The sequence below is a fragment of the Meleagris gallopavo genome, chromosome 15 (assembly GCF_905368555.1).
Source record: "Meleagris gallopavo chromosome 15, MGAL_WU_HG_1.1, whole genome shotgun sequence".
Lineage (NCBI taxonomy): Eukaryota > Metazoa > Chordata > Aves > Galliformes > Phasianidae > Meleagris > Meleagris gallopavo.
In genome coordinates this window covers 9,084,893-9,108,098 of record NC_139418.1, presented here as the reverse complement: position 1 = coordinate 9,108,098, position 23,206 = coordinate 9,084,893, and the positions used below count along the sequence as shown (strand labels likewise).

The following is a 23,206-nucleotide window of genomic DNA, read 5'->3' as shown; positions in this document are numbered from 1 at the left end:
GTGCAGGTGGGGGAAGGGTTGACAAATATTTTTTTTCCCAGTGAGTATTGGATGCAGACTGCTCTCTATTAGTGTTCAGCATCCAACCTGCGCTGGTTGGGTTGAGGGATTTGTAGAGTAGTTTTTTTTTTTTTTTTTTTCCCACTTAAACAACATATTACTTACATTACCAGCTGGAAAAATATAACTTATAGTCATGGCTCAGGTGGTGGGGCTTGTCATTCCACCTTTATATATTGTTCACCTTGTGAGAACTCAGCATAAAAATGGTTAAAAACAAAAATAAAAAATTGGGCAGGGAGAGAACAGAACATGAGCATTCAATTTTAAGCCATCTCACCATGAACATGATGTCTTACAAAACTGTGAAGCAATACCTATTGGAAAAAGGACGTTGCAGGTTTTTTTCCTAACCAAAATAACAACTGTTCTATGAAATTAATCATAATTAATCTAACAAATTTGCTCTGAACAATATGGTCAGCAGAGATCTCAGTAAAATTCCTGAAAGATTAGACATTCATATGGAGATTCTCCATGTAGCTTAAACTAGGACTTAGTAAAACTAAAGGGGCAGCTCCCCCTTTCCCCATTGAGCTCTCATATTTAATAAATTGAATGAGTCCTTCAGATTCAGACCTACAAATGTCTAAATCTGCTCTAGTTTCCTACAGGACACTAAAATCAGCAGTAATTCGGCACTGTCTGTAGGCCCAGGTGTCTCCAGGGGGGTAAGAAATTGTCCATTCTAGGCTTTCATATATTCCTTTGACATATCTCAGTCTGGGTTTCCAGTTGAGAACTCAGCTCACCAGATAGAACATTACAATGCTAAAGCTCAGCCCCAGCACAGCTGATACTCAGGCACCAGTCTTGTCATCTGCTGTCTGAAATTTCTTTTGAAGACCACTGTGCTGCTGTTTCTTTGAGAGGAAAACAGGTACAGGGAGACCAGCCTTGGAGAAACTCAGCAAGAACCTCCTGCTCTTTGTGGACCAGGCATAAGTCCTGGAAGCCACAGCTGGCAGAAATTCTGTCAAGATCATTTTCGTAGACGAGCTACATAAGAGCTATGCTCGCATAGGCAAAAGGGTTCTTTCCATGTTTTATGCTAATGCCATTCGACCTGGAAACCTATCAACCCATTGACAACCTTGTTAACAATCTACAACAAAAAGGCAAAATCATCAGTCAATTTGCCACTGGGCCAGTCCCAAAGATCTTGATACTCAGGAGAAATTTTTCAGCTGTAAGGACATCACACTCTCATATCATACACTCATGATCTTATTATAAGAATTTATGCTCGACAGTGAAAAATTTAGGAGAGTAATTTATTCCCCTTCATTCCATAACTTCTTCCAACTGATAATTAGATGTAAGATTGACAACATTAAATCTTGACATGAAAGCTACAGCTAAAGTGAAAGACTCTGGAGCAGTTCCTAGCTCCAGATCCAGCTATCCCGGTTACCTCCTACCTGCATGCCAAGAGGAAATCCAAATGTGAACCACTCCAACCTTTGCATCCTGTAAGAAAACCCAGAAACAGGCAAAGAGGGAACTACTGCATGACTCATATGGTTTGACCAGGGAGACAAGGGCTCTGAAATACGCCTTAAAAAGAGCTACTCTATTGTTTAGACAACCAAAGCAGCAATGTAGTGAAGCAGCACCATGTTATACAAGATGATCTGCTGCACCAATAAAATTCATCCAGCTGCACTTCTTCAAAAATGGCATTTCTGTCCTGATTTATAACAACCCTTTTGTAATATGTTGCTGGTTTTGCTGATTTTTTGAGAACAACAGCCTCTAAAATTTTGAAAGGCTAACAAATAAAGTGGTAAAATAGTCTTCTTCATATTTGCCTAGTACTGTTCAAGAAGATGTAAGATTTGTCCTTTATTATTACAGCCCAGTTTTATTCCAGATGGTGTCCAGATTCTTAAGTAGCCTCTAGGAGATGCTTTGTCAAGTGCCTAAATCTTCAAAGTTCTGGGAAAATACTTCTTTGTGCTACATGGCTTCTATACGAAGCTTAAAGGTTTGTGTTTGGTTTTCTTATCTTTGAATTCGTGACCATAAAATAACTTGGCACCAGTCCTCCTAGAACTGCTGAACAATATCTGTGAGGATATTATAATCATGGGGTGCAAAAAATCTATCATCTGCTCAACCGTTTCATAGGTTTCTTTCAGCCCACACATCCCAGCAACCAAACTCCAAAGGACTTACAGGGTAGAGGCACGTCTCCAACCATTCTGAGCCACAAATGTAGCCACTTATCACCAGCTATCTCTGAGCCAGTTTCCTGTCTTTGCTATGTTCCTTTTGGCTCTACTATGACTGCATACAGTACTCCACCACATCCCCTTTACATGCTCACAAATCTTTAAAGTAAGTATCTATCTGCTGAGCTGACTAGATACCCACCAGCAATTCCTCAACTCTTTGCCTCTTAATACTATGAGTGCAGCACAAGCATGGAACAAGAACACTGTGTTCCTAAGCAATTTGTCAAATAATTAAATTATGTGCAAAATAACTAGCTGGCTCAATTATATTAGCCAGTCTCCATCATGTAATGTATTCCTACTGGCTGTTTAGGCACCAACAGCCTCAGATCTTTTAACTGTGCCTGATGCCAGCTGTGGTCTGCAGGATGTCTTTCTATGCCAAGTCAAACCCCTTGAATGGAAAAATCAGGGCTCAGTTTACACCTGTTGCTTACAGAAGTTCTGAAATGCCATTTTCAATAAGGATGCTTCGATTGCTGAATATTAGTGAATTTCTACTTAGGTGTAGATAAAAAAGCTCTGTTTGTTTTGCTTTCCCTTTTCTGCCATTTACTGCCATTAAAAATGTTTCCTCCATTACTCTAATTCAAGTCCATTGGAAGATGAACCAAACTGGGCTTTTTGCCTGCTAACAAGTGCTTTCCAATACGTGCCATGTTACACATGACACACAGATTCTCATCATTCAAACCATATTATGTGTGTAGAAGACTTGATGATCTCTTCAAGTGCTCCACTAGTGCAAACAGTCGTATTTTCAGCTCTTTTAAAACGTAAAGCACTTCTCCTTACAATAGACTCTAAGAACAGTCCCTAAGGATAGGCTCAGGATAGGCTGTGTGTATTGAGATGATGTACTATTACTTTTAGGAACACCAAATAAATATATGGCCTTTTTGGAAAGGTGTTAAAAGGTCTTTTCCCCTCCTAAAGGAATAATTGTTTCCTTTTCCAACTACACAAGCCCTCTCTACTTATTTCTGTCACTCTGTACGTTTAGAAGAACAGAGCAAAGAAGCAAAAACCTAAAAACAAACAAGTGGAAAGACTCAGGAATACTGCTTGTAATGGTAATTTTCTTCCCAAATCCCATGGTCCCATTCATAAAATGGCACACTATTTCACAGGGAAAAAAAAAAAAAAAACAACCAAAACTGATCTGAGCAATGCTGGAAGAGACTTCCTTCTATATCACTAATTTTAAATGTTTTTTTTTCCGTTAGTGGAATTATGGTAGAGAGACACATCTCTAAAGCTAACCCTTCCTCTTTCCATTGTGCAAAGTCTTAGCAGTGACGTTTCCTCTGGTCACTGTGAGCAGAACATGATGGATACCTTTTAAAATATACTGACAGGAATACAAGAGAAATCAAGCCATCAGAAAAATGTCTCCTGGTCTACCCTTTTCCAAGACTCAACCTATAAAAAGAGTTTTATACGTGCATAATCTTCCCCCCCTCCCTGCTTACCTCAAACTGGATTTGGCACAGAAAAAGCATTAGGAACTCTAAGAATAGGTCCAGGGATTGGCACATGGCTGCACACTTGAGAAAGGCCAGTTGTGTTCCTTCTTCCATTACTGCCTTTCTGTGAGACCTAACACACACTCAACAAAACCAGCCAAGCACTGACACTGTCTCATGGCCAAGGACTGGTGTGGCTCTGAGAAAAGCTGATGTCTGTTTGCTTTATGCTTTATCTTCTTCCATAGGGTAAGTTTTGAAGCAAACCTTTCAGGCTCAAGTACTGACGTACTCAGTCTAAGGCAGAAAATGGTATTCCTCCATGCCCTCTTTCCCATGCATTTTCCTCTCCAACTACTTTCTCACATTTTCATTTTGCATATGGCACTACCGTTTCCACATCACAACAGAAGGCTGGATTTTAAAATGTCCAGAATAATTTAAGCTCTTCATATTTCAGAGAACAAGATAACTCCCCCCTACCATTCTCCAATCCTAAATACTTCTTAGATAAAGTGAAATCGAAGGTCAAGTTCGCATATATTGAAACACATACGTTCACTGCACCCTTGTGGTTAAAATAAAATGGATTGGAAGTTTATTCCTTCAAAAAGGTTAACATATTCACATGCATTTCAGCTTCTATGTCTACCATCTCAGGAAATAAAGCTAATAATGTGGCAGCATTCATGGTCCAGTACATCCACTTCTCTTTAAAAAATTGTTGTGTGGGTGATATATAAAAGTGAGGACTTGGAGAGCAAAGTGTTCCCTAGGTAACTTGTGAATTAAAAGCCTTTTCATTTTAAATTGGAAATAAGAAGCTTTTTGCTGCAAATGACTTAGAAAAGCTATTCTTTTAAAAACAAACAACAAAAATAAATTATCTTGCTGATTATGATGCCTTCAAAGGCATGAGGCCAGCTCCATTAGCTGGCCCAACAGGCTTAATATGTCTGCAAGTGCTAACAAGAGAGAGCTCAGGTTTGTTTAGCATTCAATCAGCAGCCTGTGCTGCTTTATAAATGGAGAATGAAACATTACGTAGAAAAAAAATATATGAGTAAAGCATTTCACATCTCTCTTTTTTTTTTTTTTAGCATTCCGTGGTTTGGCTACAACAGACCAAATGGACTCTACAACTATCAACAAACTGCCTTGGCTTCAGCTAGCTGAAATCTCTTCCGTCTCCATTCCATTAGGTCCTTTTAGCTACAACAGCCAAACAGTGTTAAGCATCTTTCATTCCACCTGAAGTGCTAACAAGAAAATTACTCAAAAAATAGGCTTTACTGTGGGGCAGTGAAGACACCACAATGTACCATGGCATTGTGTTGTTGAAGACAAAGATATAGTGTAAGAAATCATTCAAATTAAATAGAAACTGCAATTACATTTTGTAAGCAGGATGAGTATCACCATGCAATCCCTTATGAAAATCTTTTCCAAGCATTTTATTCCAAAGCAAAGGGTCAGGTGAGGTTCCTGCTCTATAACTCCTTTTTTTCTTCCAATATATCATGGTTTAGAAAATCCAGATTCAGCAGGTCTACTTCACAAACCTTTAGTCATGTGAATACTCTGCGACTTCCATTTTTAGACATTTTCTGCATAGCAATTAACTTCTTTCTTCTCACCAAATATCAAGTTAAAAAAAAAAATCCCTGAAAAATTCTCTTCTGCTGATTACTCTGCCAGTACTCGCAGATGGTAAAAATAAAACATATTTGAGGTTTGTTTTTTTTTTACTTTGGAAAAGTGTGCATGTGTTTTCTTCATTTTACTAGGCAGCACTCAAGCCAGTCTCCGACCATTCTAGTTAAATCAAAATGTACTTCTGTGCTTTAGTCATGGAAACTCTTTCTGGCTTTTCCTCAGACCTCATCTGTACCAGAAAGCTAGGTATTACCTAGAAATGCTCATAAAAACTTCAAGCTTTTACAGAGACACGGCAATGGGAAGCTTGCAGGGTTCATAGGGATTGTACCTGAGAATGTGATTAGAAATATCTGTTTTCTAGCACAAATCCACACTCAGCTCACTGCTCTGAATTGTCACTGATGATCACAAATGTCTCCATCAATCTATTTCCGTGCAAGCTGTGAGACCAACTAGGACAGATATAACCTATTCTCTTCTCTTCCTATCACAGCCAGAGGAGAAGAAGAACGATCGCTGAGCTGGGGCAAAAAGATGATGAGCAATGTTTCTCATTTCCTTTAATAGGATCACAAGTGAGAGTATAAATCCACTCAGGTGCTAACCCACATCAGATCAAGGCCAGGCTGGGCAGTGGATCTGTGAACAAGGAGAAATGGAGAACCTCTGCATTGTAGTGAAAAGCACTCAGCCCAAAGACAACTCAAAGCTCAGACTCTGCAGATAAGCCATACTACAGAATCGTTGAACCATTAAGGTTGGAAAAGACCTCTATGATCATCTAGTCCAACCATCCAGCTACCACCAATATTGCCCACTGAACCATGTCCTTAAGTACCATATCAACACACTTCTTCAGCACCACCATCACCACCTCCCTGTTCCAATACCCCACCACTCTTTTGGAGTAGTTTTTCCTGATATCCAACTTCTCACTGTCTGGTGAAGACTTAGGTGGAGCAAGGGCTGCCTGCCACCCCTTCAAGAAGAACATGCCTGAAGCAGGGAATAGAGAATTGCTAAGGCAACCTCAGATGGAGCAGAAGAGCACTTACAACCACCAGAAAGTGAGATTTCCTGATGACTGCTGGGAATTTCCATAGGGTTAAAAAAGCCCCCAAATCAGTCTCCTCATACAGACACCTCCTCAGCCCCCTCTTTGCGGCTCAACAGAAACCCATTGCAACATTCTCTGTGCTGATACAAGTGCAACAAAATCCCAAATGCTATTGCCAGTGCTAATGTGCTCCACATTACATTGTCTACCACTTTTCTAGTTTTTTCTCCAATTTGTCCCTTGTTCTCCAGGATCACACTGCCCACAGGAGTACTGTGCAGCCTGGAATCAGCCACAGTAGCAATTATCAGAAGAGTGAGAAAAATCTCTGTTTTAGAACATGTTCCCTCCCTTGAGCACCACTCAGATTAGTCAGTGTAATGGGATCTTTCAGCAACCACTCTGCATCTTCCAGATTACTGATGTGATGCGGCAGTCACCATGGTAACAGTGTTTTATTAGCATTAAAAAGCAGTAAGGAAAATTGCCCATCTCACACTCAGATAAGCCATAAGTTGCTCCTGCCCTGTGGAAACTAAACAGCTGAAGGAACCTTTAATTTTATTTAGCTGTTGAATGGACATGATGAAATGCCCCATGCCATTTTCCTGGGATTCATGCCTTTGCAGGTTAGAGGAAGAACTATCAGCATAAATCAGCAACATACCAGTGGAAGCAGAACTTGCAGACATTTGCAGGAAAATGAGTTCAGGAAACCACATTCAGAGTGAAGAAACAGGAATGCAACATTTAGTGAGGGTGCTGCAGAACAAGGAAGAGTTATCATCTACCCAGCTGCAATTATGATGTGTCCTTTAAAACCAAGGACAGGATGGACAGGTAGATAAATATATGCATTCAGGGAAATGATGCATTTCTCAAAGCTATGCTCAAGGTGCAGTCATTTGGCAGAGTGTCTGTAGAGGTCACACAGCAATTCTCTGCACCACTCTGTAAAGACACTATTGCTCACGCCTCAGTAGATCTTACCCACAGAGATAAAGCGATTCAGACCTGTTCCTGCTCATGAGTAAAACTCTACATCTTCCTCCACAAGCATCCAAGCCCAGAGCCTGCCTTTCCCCCTGAATTTCAGTGCTTGTCACATGAGGAACCTCCCACTACAAGGTTGAGCTGAACGCACTGGGATTCAATAGGTTACATTCTGGTGGTGCAAGCAGGGAAAGCACCTTCCATTTCAGCAGAGCTGTTACCAACATGAAATCAAGCCCTGGCCCTGGCCCAGAAAAATCTTTCTTAATTAAGTGTTTCAGATACTGGCTTCTTTTTGATAAGGAACAAATATTGCATCACAGTCAGCTTTGTAGGGTGCGGTTGGAGACAAATACGTTCTGTTCTACATCGTTCACATTAGGTCAGAGGAAAATAATTGTTTCAGCATGAGTATTTCAATAACAGAAACATTTGAATGGGTTCCACTATATTTTAAGGACTTGATGAAAACTGTTGAATCATAACATCCACTGGATATTGCATGTGTCAGAACTGTTTCAGGGTGGAGAGAGGGGAAAGGATTGATCTGGAGATAAGAAATATATTGGCACTGCATACTCAACAGGAATGGATTACCCAGCCAGCAATTTTAAAAATGAATCTTCCCAACTTGTAGCAAAAAGAGTGAAGTTCCCAGTATTCTTCAGTGAAGTAGTGATCAAGGCTTTCAGCTGATTTTTCCAAGTAGATAAATCACTTCTTAAATATCTCAATTTCTCCCCCATACACCCACTCCCAACTTATTCTGTTGGAGACAAGCACATGGTTTAATTATTCCAATCTGAGAGACTGAGTTCAGCTTTCTCAAGAAAATATTCCAAGAAAAGGAAAGAACTGTGGAAGATCTGAGAAGTCAGACAATTACAGTAGGTAACTATCACCTAGATGGTGGTCACTGAAGCACTGTCTCTCTGAAAAAGCAGTAATTAACAGCTCTGTGGCATTTGGTGATAATAGAGGTCAAACTGGTTGCACATAAGCTTGGGTAATAAGAAGTGCAACTTGCACAAACAAGCAGATGACAGTGCATCAGCCCAGTTCTCTGTGTTGTAAATTCTAAGCCTATGCTGAAAGGCCAGCCCCTGGTGCTATTAGGAGATAGACAAATTCGGGTCCAGCACATGTCTACCAACACTCCTGATTTCTGATTAGATCACATAAAAAAATCCATCAGCAACTCCTCCAGCTTGTTTCCCCACAAGCAGGTGCTGACGTCTTGAACCCAAGCACAAGTTCAGTGACAGCTAAGAAAGTTGGTAGAAACTCACTCTTTACCCTCTAAATCCACCTGGTTTCTGTAAAATCTGGACTGCTTGGAAGAGAAACAGAGTGATTGGAAAACTCGTCCTCCAGAAGTAATATGATTTTTGATTCAATGGATAATCTGCTCAAAAAACAAAGGAGATTTCAATTTCATTTTGACATTGATGTAAATTAGGGCAGAAACTCACTCAATTCATGTAACTTGCATGAGATATTCATTCTCTATATGTATAACATGCAATATAATTGGCAAAAAGAAGCAGTAAGATCTACTTCAAATGTGTAGACTTAGGTGTACTGTTCTGCAAAGAAACATGAGTCATCACATTTGCAGACCCTTTCTTTACCCACTTTGATGTCACTACTGATGGCAAAGCATGGTAACGTGCAGTACCATGAAAAAGTGCAACATGGAAGGCAAAACACCAGGCACTATTGCCTTCAGACTGAGAAACCTTGGTGTACATCACTACTGCACAGTAAGATCATTACAGTTCAAAAACTTCCTCAGAGGGATGCGCTCCAAAGGCCTGGAGGAGGCAAGGTCTACAAATCACTGCCAGTCTGCTTATAAAAAAGTGTTGCCATTGCTTCTCTGTGGAGGAGTGAAACAATAAAAGAAATTTATTTTATATATAGATGGTTCAATCATAATGCTCTTTTACATCACTTTCTTGTAACCCATCTACGCGCAACTATTTAAACATTTCTTATAAAGTATGTATGGGGTGACTCATCCAGCTGAAGAATAAGCCTAATTGGTCAAACTTCCAGGACACTGTGTGCTGAGCTATAGAGAATCATAATCTCATCTATTAGGAGATGTGACAAGTTGCAGAAGCTATCTAAAATTCCTGGAAGAGGTAGTGTGAAATAAGAACTGTTGCCTAGGGACAGTCTCTTCTTTACAATAATTAAAGAGCTCGGTCCTGTTCTGGATGAATGAAAAATATTCATGCATAAGCTTAGATTCTGGCTTTGGCTTGCTCATGCTAGAAAGCTGCCTAATAATTTATTAGACTCTTCAATAAAAGATAGCCAAAAGGCAGAGTAAAGGGCATCTACAGATTTGACTGCCATGTCCATAAGGTCCCACACTTTCCCCAGAGAGTCTCCTCTTCTTTGTAATGCAGCTATGACTCAGAAAAAAAAAGAAAAGAAAAAAAAAAAAAAAAACAACAAAAACTTGGGAAGTGTCCTTCTCTAAGAATTTTCCCGTATCCAGCGATCAGAAGAGCAGAAAGTACTTCCCAGATTGAAAGAAGAAATTTAAAAAATGCTCCAAATAGATACAAGTGAGTGGGGAGCACAGTCATAAATACGGCATTTTTCTACAAACACTGATTAATGATAGGGACTCACTTTGTCAAGTTTCTGTTTGAACTGAGGATAATTTTACCTTTCGAGTGCAAAATAAAACATCTCTCTTTGCACTCTACTAAAAGTAGAGTAATAGCAGGCAGAAGATGACCTCTTGGCTATTTCTTTACAGTTGTACCATCCTGCCTGTTCCCCCAGACAGGTATGAGGTGCCTCATATACAGAGCAGTAGAACAGCAATATCAAAATGGCTCCTTATGAAAATCCTTGAATTTAAGATTATGGTGCACTCATACTAGTTGTACGTTGGGTGGAAGAACATGCAGTCTGATACGCGTTATTGGATACAGATCTCACGGATTTGGAGTGTGCTCAGCTAATAAACTGGCTCAAGTATAGGTTGATACTTTAATCAGTGAATTAGCAAGAACGTGTGGATATTTCCAACACATCTATTGGAAAGCTACACAAAGCAACCAGCCAGCAACAGAAAATATGGTGATCTCACTTATATTATTTTTTTTAAGCTTTTAAAATTGCAGCCAAACTGAGATAATAAAAGTATTTACTATGATTTCCTCTTACAAGAAACAAATGTAATATGATTTCATCAGTACCAGATAATAGGCTTCCTTATAACCAGAGGGCAGTATTTTTAATAACTTCACTAAAAATATAAACTGTTATAAAAATGTGGTGCAATAAAAAAAAAAAGTACAAAAGGTAATGAAATATTACCTATTATCTCAGCTCATTTTTGTCAGAAAATAATACTACAAACTTATTATGATACATGGAAGCGTTATGAAAAGCAGGCAGGGAGAGGCTTATAGTCTTATCCAGCATTAGACGAGAGGCTGACTGATTAATAAGTTGACATTGAACAGCAGAGAATGGAAATCATATGGACTTTAGGGAAAGGAAATAGCTTAAAAATGAAACTGTCATGTTGCCAGGCTGCATAGGAATAGCCACAGCTCCCACAGCCATCCCCACTGTGCAGCAAAGGGCAGCTTAAACCTTCACGTTGGTGCCAGTGATGTGCATGCTCCCAGAGCCTCCTACTTCCCTGTGCTTGCTGCTGCATCAGTCCTTGTGCACACACGGGCAAAAGCAAAGGCAAAACAGCACAGAAAATAGAAAGGGAAAAGGAAAATGCAATCCAAAAGAATTTGAATGCAACAGCAAGCTGAGAACTTGAAGAAAGGGAAGAATAACTTATGGAAGGAGCTGATGAAAGGAAATATATCCTTTGTAGTGGATGAGCTACGCTTTAACTTTTGGGCCTTTAGAGTGCATAGTGTGTAGGGATGAGATGCTCTTCATTGCTTTTTTAACTAATGGAGCTTTTGATAGCACCAAACCTTGGTCTAACACTCACACCAACGTTGTTCAGGGCTGCAGGATTAAGTTCTAAATACCCAGTGATCACCACCACTTCCAATATCAGCAATAATGCCATTTATTGAGGGTCAGAACCCAACCCTTCCCAGAGACTCTACATTTTACTGTTGTTTCTCAGGCACATCGTATCTGGTTCTGATTTGTATGTTGTTCATGATGGAAAATGTCTGTTGTGGTATCCAAGACTGGGGATTTCAGCACAGCTAATTTGCTGTGTACTTTACCAGTGGTAACAATGAACTTGGCTATGCATGCAGCAAGATCAGTGAAGAATTTAGTTGAAATCAATAGCATGTAAACCCTTTGTAATTTAGATCAAAATATGGGATCTCCACTGGAAAAAAAAGTAGAAAAAGGAAGCTATACACAATTATTCACAGACTCCTTAGAAATAGATCATAGTTTTAAATATCATGGATGAAAGCTACAGAATTCTCCTCGTGAAATAAATTATTGAATTTCTGCAGAGAACAGAAACAGTTCCATTCTGTGGTACTTCAGAAAGAGTAGCTGAATTTTTTTTCCTTTCAGTCAGTTCAAATAAGCCTTATCCCTCATTTTAGAAATAAAGAATGATTACAAGTCTTCCTAGATCATATTACAATTTTGAAAATAACACTGTCTTCTAAATTACTAGAAAATAATTACAATTAACTTCTCTACTCTTCGCAAGATTAAGAACAACTGGGCCAAATGGAAGCTACTTCAGTCAATTATTCAGTTGCTTGGGAGAATTCCTGTTAATTGTTGAGGATCATGTTCCGTTCTAAAAATGTATAAGCTCCATCTCAGTTTTTCAAGGAGAAGAACTATTAATTAGGCACTGCCAAGTCTCTACATTTTCTACTTAAATCATGGATATTTCCTCTGGCTTTAGAACTGTGAAATCATATCTTGCATTTTTTTTTTTTTTCCCAACTTTTATGCTCTGTGCTTTAGTAAAAGCATCATATCTTTTCAATGAAAAGGCAGCAAACACTAGCTGCTACATGCTTGGAGTCTAATTTTAGGAGGAACTGAGCCATTCTAATTTGCTGCAGTCAACAGGAACTGAAGGCATTCAATAATTCATGAGTTTCTTTCCACGTTTCAGTAGAGCCTGTTGAAAATTTCTCAAGGAAACACTTTTCCTCAGAAAATTCTAATTCCTGTGAACAAGAACTGCTTACTGAACAAGATATGCTTGGATACTTTCTAATATCTCTTCTTTTATCCAGTTTGAGTTTCCATCTATAATGAAATAAATGCATAATAAAAAAAATTTTAAATATGAACAGGGTTATTTTACTACAAAACAAAAGAATTTTTGAAAGATGACGAACCGTTTCAACCCATTTTCACTTTTTTTCTTAAACACAAATGTTTGAGGAGGAAAAAAAAGATTTAAATCTCTTTTTTTTTTTTTTTTTTTACTTTCAGTGTGTGCTGGAAAACATTTTCATCACTCTTCCTGGGAGAAGAAAACCATTTCCTATAATATCTAGTTATAAAGGTATTTTCAAGCCCGTTCTAAAAAAAAAACAGCTTCGTATTCACTCAGATAAACCTCTCTTTGACACAAGTGATGACAGGAGCATTAAATTTGTTGTGTCTTTACTGTCACTTTGATTTAGCATTTCTAAAATGAATGGCATTCACATCAGAAGGCAGCAGGATAATCATTTCTTACCTTTAGTCTTTCTGTTACACCATCAGTGAAACTGACTGTGAATTCAGCAATTTTGGGCACTCTGAGTTTTCCTTTGTTCTTCTGGTCAGGCTGATACTCTGTTCTTGTTTTCACAATTACCTGGAAAACATCAACACTTTTAAGGTTCCTGCACACAGCATGCACTTTTTTTTGTTGTTGTTGTTATCTAAGCCATTGTTTTTCTACTCCAACTTTCCCTTGAACCTACAGCAGGATCTCATAACCATCAATTAATAACTCATAACTCTCTCAGGAACTAAAATACAGATAAACAGACAAGCAGATAACAGAGACCTTGGACCATCTTAAAATAGCTGAGAGCAAAATGCTTAACATTCATATTGTTTAGGGTCAGGCATATAATTTTTATTCAGTATTTAATGGGCAGAAGATGTAAAACAACAAACAGCTCAAAGAAAAGAAACTCACGTACTAAAAGCCCCAGCCTAACAAGTTCCATTAACCCCAAATTAAAGTTAGGCTGTTTGGCCTCTCATTTGTTCAGGCTCCATATTATCAATATTAATCTCATTCTATCACCTTGGGTTTTCCCCAGAAGATCTCACTGCCATTTGCTGACTAATCCAGTTCCTGCTAATCTTATAAAACCAAGGTGGCTTACGCCAGTGGAGCCGTCTGCAAGTGGTTTTTAAAAGGGTACAGTTAAATTACCAAAATTGCATTTTCAATCTACATTGAATTTATTTGTAACCTAGAATGATCCTAAATATTTTGGGTAAAACACATCCCACCACTGTCACCATGACAACCACAAACACAGAAAATATAACACCTAATGCCAACTGCTCCCAGAGGGTTGTGCACTGAAATCAATAGTCCTGATGTATTAGTGTGAGCATATCCATCCTATTATACATGCCTAAAAGACTACTCGACCATGAGCCTGTGCAAGAAAACAACATTATGAGAGGATGCCAGCGCAGATGCACTGTCTTAATCTAGCTGGGGAATGCTGGAGGAGGCAAAATGTCCATCCTCAGCACCAGCCAAGGGTTTGAGCTCATCCCTGCAGAAGTGGGGTTGAGGCTCTGAGCAACCACAAACAATGGTGGATGCACAGCATCCCATCAGACACAAGGCACGTAACAGTTTGGTGTGACTTGCAAGGCTCAGAGAGATTAAGTACATTAAAGCTCCACATGACAGGGCCAGCACTTCCACATTTTGGCCTCCCATTCACATTTTGGCAGAGCTACGCAGGTGTCAGCCTTGCCAAGGTGAAAATAAAACACTAGAGGAGGTCACAGGGTGGATCCTAAAGCTCTGCGTTAGAGACAAAGTCTTGAAGGTTTGTAGGGAAAGATTATAAGGCAATCCATGAGCTTGAGTTACCAGCTAATGAAGAACTTTTATGCAAGTGAAGACAGTAAAGTGTGGTTTAGACCACAGAAAACCCCAGGTATTTAATTTTCTAGCACTTAATGCCACATGGAAATCAGAGTGAGAGAAAATCAGCATGGAGTCATAAGCCAATTTTCTGGATTCAAATGCAAATCATTAAAGACTAATGAATATTTACATCCTTCAGTAAATCCCTCTCCATAACATTTACTGCAGCAGTATTTGCAACATTAAGTCTTGAAAAGAACAGAGAATAAAAAAAAAAAACACACAAACATACCTATGTTAGCATTTTGGATCTCAGGACTTCTAATGACACAACATACATGCTAGGATGTAACATATGGAGACAAGTTTGATTCAGCATATTTGGGATGAACCCTAACTCCACAATGACTCTACTACTGAACTGAGCTCTGCCATCTCTGAAATGCAGCCTGACACACTTTGGACCAAACCAAACAATGCTCCCTCTCCAGTCAGGAGAAGCTTGCCCAGGTTAGCTCTGTATTAACAATAAGCAACAACCCCATTCTCTTGCTCAAAAGAGGACAGATGTACTCAGGACTGCATACAGCTGGGCCCTAGCTTCCAGTCAAGGAAAGGCCTTTTGTAACCCAGTACAGTAAATTATAGAGTCAGCCATCAACACCTGCCAACCAGGGCAAAGAAATTACGCTCACTCAGCTTTTAAACCTACCAACCACAATACCAAATTGTCATCAATCCATGCTTCTTGCTTGACAATAATGTTGTTGCCGAAAAGATTTTTAAATAGGACATTCCTACAAGCTCTAACATTAGGTCTTAGAGAAAATCTGTGACACCAGAAAAAAAGAAAAAAGAAATTAAAAGCCTGACATGTTTTTATATATATAATTGACTTTTTCTTCCACTCCTTGTCATCACATTCAACAAATATCTCCTAAGCAGGTAAGTATGAAATATGCTGTCTACATATATGCATTTACATACACGCATGAGATTGAAAATAAAGCCACTCAACCCTGCAATAAGGCATCAGGTCCAAGTCCAATAGCAACATCTATCAGGTTTGGGGATAAGTAAATCAGATCAGCTCCCAGGCAGATCAGAAGCTGCTTGAAACCCAGTTTGCTGACTGTGCCAGCAGTGAGATTCGTGTGTGTAGAACCACAGACATCATCGGTCAGTGTTCTGCAGGGACATTTGCAGAGGTATCAAAAGGCTTTAGTAGAGGACCGAAGAAATACCTTAGCTAAATGCCTTTTGGCACTGCAAAAGCTAAATAGCTGCTCTGCAGAAATATCTTTGTCAGACACCTGGTGGCATTACTCAGCAGAAGAAAGGGCAGTCACTGAGGTCTCCTCTTAAAGGAGAGCACAGAAATAAAATGAGAAAGGAAAAACAGAAAACTGAAGACCTGTAGCGTGGGGGTAACGCTCAATATTGTGGCAGTAAGGATAAAAACGCAATTTTGCTGAGGGCTCTGGGCACACATTTAGAAGAAAAGAGCTACGTCTTGTTCAGTCGCCTACAGTCTAAATAAATAAGGCAGAGTACAGATCCCACTGCTGCAGCAATGCTCACCCCCTCCATCCAACAAGCTGCCATCAGGAAGCCCACGCAAAGGCTTCTGGAAATTGAGTTGTGTTCATCAAACGCTTGTGCCTCGGGCCCTAGTGAGAGCACCCCAGGCAGGGCTGCCTCGGCAGCACCTGGGGATAGGAGGGAGCACTGTCAGGTGGTAATGTACACACGGAAAGAACAATGAGTCTCATAAAGAAATATTTCCTATTTTTTTGCATGATTGATTGCTGCTATTTTGGTTGTTTGTTCTGTTTCCACTTTCTACTTTATGACTCAGGTTGTTAGGGTGGGACAGGCTTTCTGCCTCCCCCCGTTTCCCTGCCATCACTTCTTTTTCATTTTTTCTTCCCATTTTATCATAGAGAAAAAAAAAAATCCCTGCAGCGAAGTCTTCCAGAAATTCTAACCAAATTGCTGTTGGATGTACAGTAATAAAACTCCCACTGACTCCACAGCCATGGCAATGATCAGAGCTCGTTTATCACCAGCTGCCCCAGAGCAGTTCCATCAGAGACCAGGATCCTACTGTTTCACTGCAAACAAGGCACATTCATCTCACTCTACGACATGTTTCTTGGGAGAGGGATGAGCGTTTATTACAAACCAGAGCAAACAACGATCCTGATTCTCTCTTCTTGTTCATTTTTTGCTGACTTCGGTAGAGTTGTTCTCGACAGAAACTGGAGAAAGGGGATATAAAACTGGGGTCCTGTCTAGGTTACAATTCAAAGCAAACTGAAGTGGGAGAAATGCCCATCACTTCATTCCCTTCACTGCAATGCTATTACAATGAAAATGTGCTGCAGTAAGAGGGTAAGTACCAGAGCTGGCAGCAGGGCTTGGTTGTGCTCCAGCCTCATGAGAACAGGCAACAAATGCAAACAATCAAATCAGTGTTTAATTGGACAAGAAGTCTCTTGAATACTCCCAAAACAGACCATTAGTGCCTTTGCCACTCCTAGCACAGCAACACCGTTCAGCCCATCCTCTGCACTTGGCTTCCTGAGTTCTCACCTCCTCCTGCACACTCTCTAAATCTTAACTCATACTCCTCGTGATTAAACATTGGGCTGTTCTGGGTCACCATCCATAACTGTGTGAGCTTTCTGTGGCAGAGAACTGTTACTCTTATTTTCATTCATCACACAGAACAACTTGCATATCTGCAAATAAATATTAAAAAGCAAGAACTGTCCCACCAATCAGCCTTATGGTCTAAGACTTTGTGATTGCTGGATGAATACTCTTAGAACAGTCCTGGATACCTATCAGCCTTCCTGTTTCCTCATCTAAGCCCTGATCCAACATATTCTTATGCCTCATTTTGTATTGAGTTCATCCATGAAGTAGAGCAGCTTCCTGATAGCTCATCCCAACACTGCTGTACGCCTTTAAAGCCTGCATTGTGGATGGAGTCTGGGTAAACATCATCTCAGAACATCTCCCTGCAAATTAGGCTGCTGTTGTATCCCATTCTCAAAGTTTTCACACTGCTTCCCAGAGAACTTCCACTTTTAACTGCAGATACACTGTGCCATGGCAGATAAAATAAGGAGGACACAAACAAATTATCTGGGACTTTCTTCATTTTACAGCCAAGATCAAACTGTTCTTTGAAAGTTGCTTCCTAGAGAAGTTGACAGAGGAGATTACAAGAACACAAGAGAAAAGGGCATCCACAGAGCCGCAAAAAGACACATCTAATTACAAGAATCCACATGCTTAGTCCTGGCAGTTTCCTCCAAAGCTAAGTTTATCTAGCATTTGAACTCATTAAATTCTAATTCAGTGAAGCTTTTAAGCTTGCACGTAGTCTTATTAACATCAGCAGGATTAGTCAGATATTTAAAGTTAAGTGTGCATTTAAGTGCTTTTGCCAGATCAGAGCTTAAATCTGCTCCGATCACCTTCCCACAGCCAATTGTAACTATGAGGCACAGGGCTCCTGTGGCATTCTTCTGCAGGACCACTCCAAGAGCTTCCCACAGCAGCATGGGCCCAGTACCTGCAGGGGCAGCCAGAGGAAAAGCTCAGTGATGTGCTGAGTCACACCAGCAACCTGTGGCTGCTGCCGACAGAGCTCAGGTTTTCATTAACTGGGCAATAGGAGCTCCATATAAATGAAACATTCTTGGGATTAAGCGCAGGCAAATGATACGGCTAGGATGGGGAGGAAGCCAGACGCTATATGGAAAATGGCAGTCCTCTGCAGAACTGCTGCCCTCGGTCATTCTAGGATAGCAGATGCAACTTCACTATGTCTTGAAAGGTTTTTACTTTCTATTTGCTTTCTTGCATCTTCTCCCTCTTTTTTCCAATCCCACAAGTGCCCAGTAGCAGCCTACACAGTACAAGCTATCTAAGTTACAAAAACCCAAACACAGCAAGACAAGCCACATCGATCACGCTGGCCCACGCAAGCAAGATTTTTCCAGTGATGCTGTTTGCTAAAACATATATTGAGTACCAAATGTAAATACGCTTACTATTCTAGGCTTAACACTACTGACACCAGTGGAGGTAACAGGAAACCTTTCCTTGTTTGTGATGAATGCAGGACCAGGGACTTTCTCTGTGGTGCTGCTTTGGAAAATTATAGGTGTGCTGAGGCGAGAAACAACAGATCAGAGGCTGCATACACCAGCAGGAAACGCAACGCGGACAACCTTGAGACAGCAAACAGTAGGAGAGTCTGGGAAATCTAGACATTTGGGATGCTGAAAGGAAAAGAAGGGCAGCTTCTCACCAAATGGACTATATTAAAAGCATTTGCTTTCAGAGGGAAGGAGCAGCCCAGACATGAAATGTGACAAATGGAAAAATGCCACATTGAGCATGGAAACTTAAAAAAGATTTTCCTGCAGTGGGATGAAGTAAGTGTTTCAGAAAATGAACCGATATGAATTCTGAGTCTTGTCTCGCACTGACTAAATGTAACATCATTTATTGCCACTTTATATTTGCGTTTGAGCTCAATGGTTTTCCCTGAAGAAATGAGTAATAATATTTAACATAACTGGCATTGTGAAAACTTTAAATTATTCATTTGGAAAAGGACATGCAGCCTTGCTGTAATTCCCACTTCACTGCCACGGTGCATGTAATATATTGTGGTTCAGGTGCTGCAAAGTGCAGACCATAAAAATTTAAAATACTACTTCCCAGGATTATTAATAATGAAGAGTCTCTCACTCAGAGTGGCTTTCAGATTGACAGAGGAGATAAACAAAATGCACATCTCCTACCAAGGAGAAAGGTTTCAGCCAGGTTCAAAGCTGCCCTTTGTAGTCCCACAAAATGGTTGTAACACACCCATCAGTTTCCTTATGGCTCAGTCATGATCACTTTTAAATGACAATAAGACTCTCAGCTTGCAAAGACATGCCTGTATTCATTCCATGCAAAGAGAGAACAGAAAATAAAATCTCTTGCCACTGACACGGTGGTTTTCTTTGCTGTCATTACCCAACTGAGCATCAGTATATGAGAAAGACCTTTGACAGAGTCCCAGCTGCAGTGTACTGTCCAGGTTACTGATGATAGCAGAATGGTGACCCCCCAGTCTTGGCACTAAATCTGCTGTCACTATGTCTGTTTCTATGTGTATGTCTACGTGCCAAAGGATGGCTAAAATTCACCACCTGCTCCCACGCAAAAATCTCCAGTGACCTACAAGCTCTAATCCTCACACACAGCCAGCCTCAAAGGGCAAACGAGCTGTGCACAATGCCAACAGCAGCTGAAGTTAAAATACTTCGTAGTAAAAGAGTGTAAGGAAAGAGATGAAGAAAAAAAAAAAAAAACCAAACACGTTTTGGGGCTTAAAACAATCTCTCTCTTTACAGGCTTAGGATGGAATGTCCATGGAGCAGAGCAGTTCCGTATCTACCAGTGCATCTCCTGTATGTCCTTCTGACACTTGCACAAGCTAGTGCTAGAAATGAGGCACGCTGGTCTGGATGGATCAGTGATCTGAGACTACATGTCAATCAACTCTTGCAAATCCCCAGATTTATAGACAATTAGTCTTTAAAAACTTTCTCAAATAATTGCAGCTATGTCCCACCTCATGGGAGAGGCAGCAGTGATTCCAAAGCTAGAGGATGATATATCTTAGCAAGCAGACTTCCCAGAGATTAATAATAAAATTGGTGTGTTGGATGGATGCAATTCTGGTCCCCATGACACCCTACATTCTACTTGAATGCACAAAATGCCTGAAACACCATTCAGCAAAAGGAAAAAAAGGAGATAAAGAAAAAAAGGAAAAGGATGTCCAAGGATTAAATCCACAGCCTCCATAGTCAATAAAGAAAGGCGCATTCTACGGGAAAAGGCTGCTTTTTGCATTTCTCTATATGAACTCATCTAATGAGTGTTGTACTAGAAATGATCTTCACAGAGGATGGTAGAAAAAAAAAATGTTCTCTTGAATCAGTGCCAGGAGGATATTCCAGGCATAAGGAACATCACAAAAGGACAAAGAAAGCAAATGTAATCAGCCCTGGCATCACCAATGAATGGCAGCACAGAATGCAGAGGCTGCACTGGGAACTGAAAGCAGCTGAGAAGGAAAAAGCACAGCTCATAAGCAAAGAGGTGATTGGAAATTATTCAGTTAAGTCTTCCTACAAATCTCCAGGTTACTACAACCAGCAGGAACCCATGGGAGGCTGTGAAGGGGCGACAAAAATTGATTTCTATAGGTTCAGATGAGGAAGGGTGCAGCAAAGCAGACAAAAGAACCAATCGCTCAGCAGTAGTGACAATAAAATTGTCCAGGGTAAATTAGCAGAGCTCCATTGATTTCGTTTAAACACCACAGATTTACACCAGTCAAGAATCCTTCCCAGTCTTACTTCATACATCAGTAAGCAACTGGTATGTTGGGTTCAACCAACAGCCTTGCTGAAATAACTTACACCTCCAGCAAAGGCATTGCATCTTTAGCAAAAAGAATGGATTGCAACAGGCTTAACCAAACACCCATACCCCAACACATTTTTCCTGTGTCCATTTCTGCTGCTTCTGCAGAACACAGCTCTGAGAAATGCAGTGCAGACATAATAGGGTTTCAGAGAGGCAAAGGAGCTCATGTAAACAGGCATGAGCTGGCCTTAACTTGCCTAATTCAGACACCGACCGACAGCAGTGCTGTTAAGGAGAGACATTTCTGCACAGGCTACACAAATCCAGAGACTCCATCCTCCAGAGCTGCAGCAGCAACACGTTATCTGTATGCAAGCAAGGTAGCTGCGTGCTGCCCCGTGCCTGTGCAGGCTTTGAGCACACTGAGATTGCAGCACAGTGTTGCCTGGAGTGGACACAGAAACCAGAGATCGTTGGTGTGTTAGGGGAGGGCAGCCCAACAGCATCACGTCCAGAGAAGAAGAGCACCAAGTGCCAATAAGGGTTGTCCGAGCTGAGCAGATAAAATCAGAAAGGTTACCCCAGAAACACAGCACTGCCAGCGCTGAGCGTTGCTGCAAATATTTATTATAGCTTAATGAGCAGAGGCGGTGTTTACATCCAAACACACATTTAGAGGACAAATGGATTTGCACAGTGCAGAAGGGGGACAAATGTCAGCGGGGAGGAAGGCTCAGGCTTGGTATTTGTGGAGATTAGGCATCATTCCCCAGATGCAGAAAGGGAAGAATGAGGCAGGACAGCCCCCCCATTCCTTCCGATTTGCAATAAAAGATATAAAATTTTTTTTCACGCTTTCTTTCCCTTTGTTCCCTCCTCCTCCCTTTCACTCTTCCTTCTTTCAACTGCCCCGATCACTAACCCTGCCCCATCACTTCTTTTACCGTTTGCTCCCTCCCACTGAACACCAAAGGTCTCCAGCAGGGCGAGCAGGAACACAACACCCAGAGCCCTCCAGCCAGCGGCAGGGAGTGCTGAGCTCTGCCCATGCAACGTGCAGCAGCACCCCAAACCAGCCCCACGTTGCCCTACCTGCTCTGAGGGCTCTGCAGAGGGCAGGCAGACATCAGGGCTTCAGGACAGAGCTGCATGTATTCCCTTGGGCACAGGAGCACTCATTCAGCCTACTGTTAATTATGCCTGCTCAGCTGGCCAGGACAAAACATTATTTTCTGCTAAACCAATAGGGACAGGCTACGAGCTCAAGGGACCCTCCTGATTTTCAGGAATTCTTGATTACACCATATAAAAGCACAGCATGGGCTGCAGCCACAGAAGATAAGCAATGGACCATAGGGTGGGAAGCACGTTTGAAGAGAGCAGTTCCATCAATTTTGTTTCTTTCTTGGGCTGATGGCAGGAATTTGTCACCAGAGAAATGATTTCTCAAGCCTCCAGATGCATTCAGAACGAAGAACAATGGACCACATGATAAGTCTTCTGCAGCCTTCCCCACAAAAGACACGCTGGATGTTTTTTTCAGCCCTGACAATAGCTTCCATGAACTTCGGTATTATGTAAAATTAGGATTTTTACTGCCAGAACAGAGGCATTTCCTGCAGGATTAGCACTGAAGCCGCTGTGACCAAGAAGTCCCCGGTTGTTGGTCTCATTTAAGATTTCAGTGAAGCAGTGTGGCTGTGAAAAGCCGCAGATCAGTTAGGATTATCATTGTAGGGACACGTCACAACTACAGCCAAAGCATTTTGCCTACACCTAGGAAAAGAAGTGAACAGCTACCCTTCTGCCCTCTGCTCCTAAAAGAAAAATACTTCTTTGTTTTGCTTTTTTGAATACAAAAGAAATTACATTTGGAAACACAAAAAGCTAGGTCAAAGGCTTGACACCAGTGACAGCTATTATTCCAGCAAAAATGATTCAAGAGTGTCTGTCCCTGCCTTCTGCAAATGCTCACCAGCAAGACTAGGGAGGAGCAAGGGAAAAGCTTGGAGATAGTCAATAAATATAAATGCATAGCAGGCTTAGCACCCTAGTGGGAAAAATTACCATCCGGGTATATTTTTCCCCTTTCAGCCATACAGCTGCAGACAGAATGTTGATGCTGCAGGAGGAAGAGTGTGAGCCTTTGCAGGAGACATCCTTGCTTGGTGCATCAATGTCAACAGCATCAAGGTGGGAGCCAGGGGGAGCTGCCAAGCTCACAGCACATCAGAAC

General features: G+C 40.9%; 1 protein-coding gene across 1 annotated transcript in view; it reads right to left on the bottom strand.

The window, feature by feature from the left end:
- The window catches only part of NSG2 (neuronal vesicle trafficking associated 2), a 38,612-nt gene that overhangs the window by 8,600 nt on the left and 6,806 nt on the right, over nucleotides 1-23,206 (bottom strand). Inside the window, exon 3 of the mRNA XM_085236772.1 lies at nucleotides 13,150-13,269. Coding sequence (XP_085092898.1) covers nucleotides 13,150-13,269 — 120 coding nt within the window. The remainder of the gene's footprint in view (nucleotides 1-13,149; nucleotides 13,270-23,206) is intronic.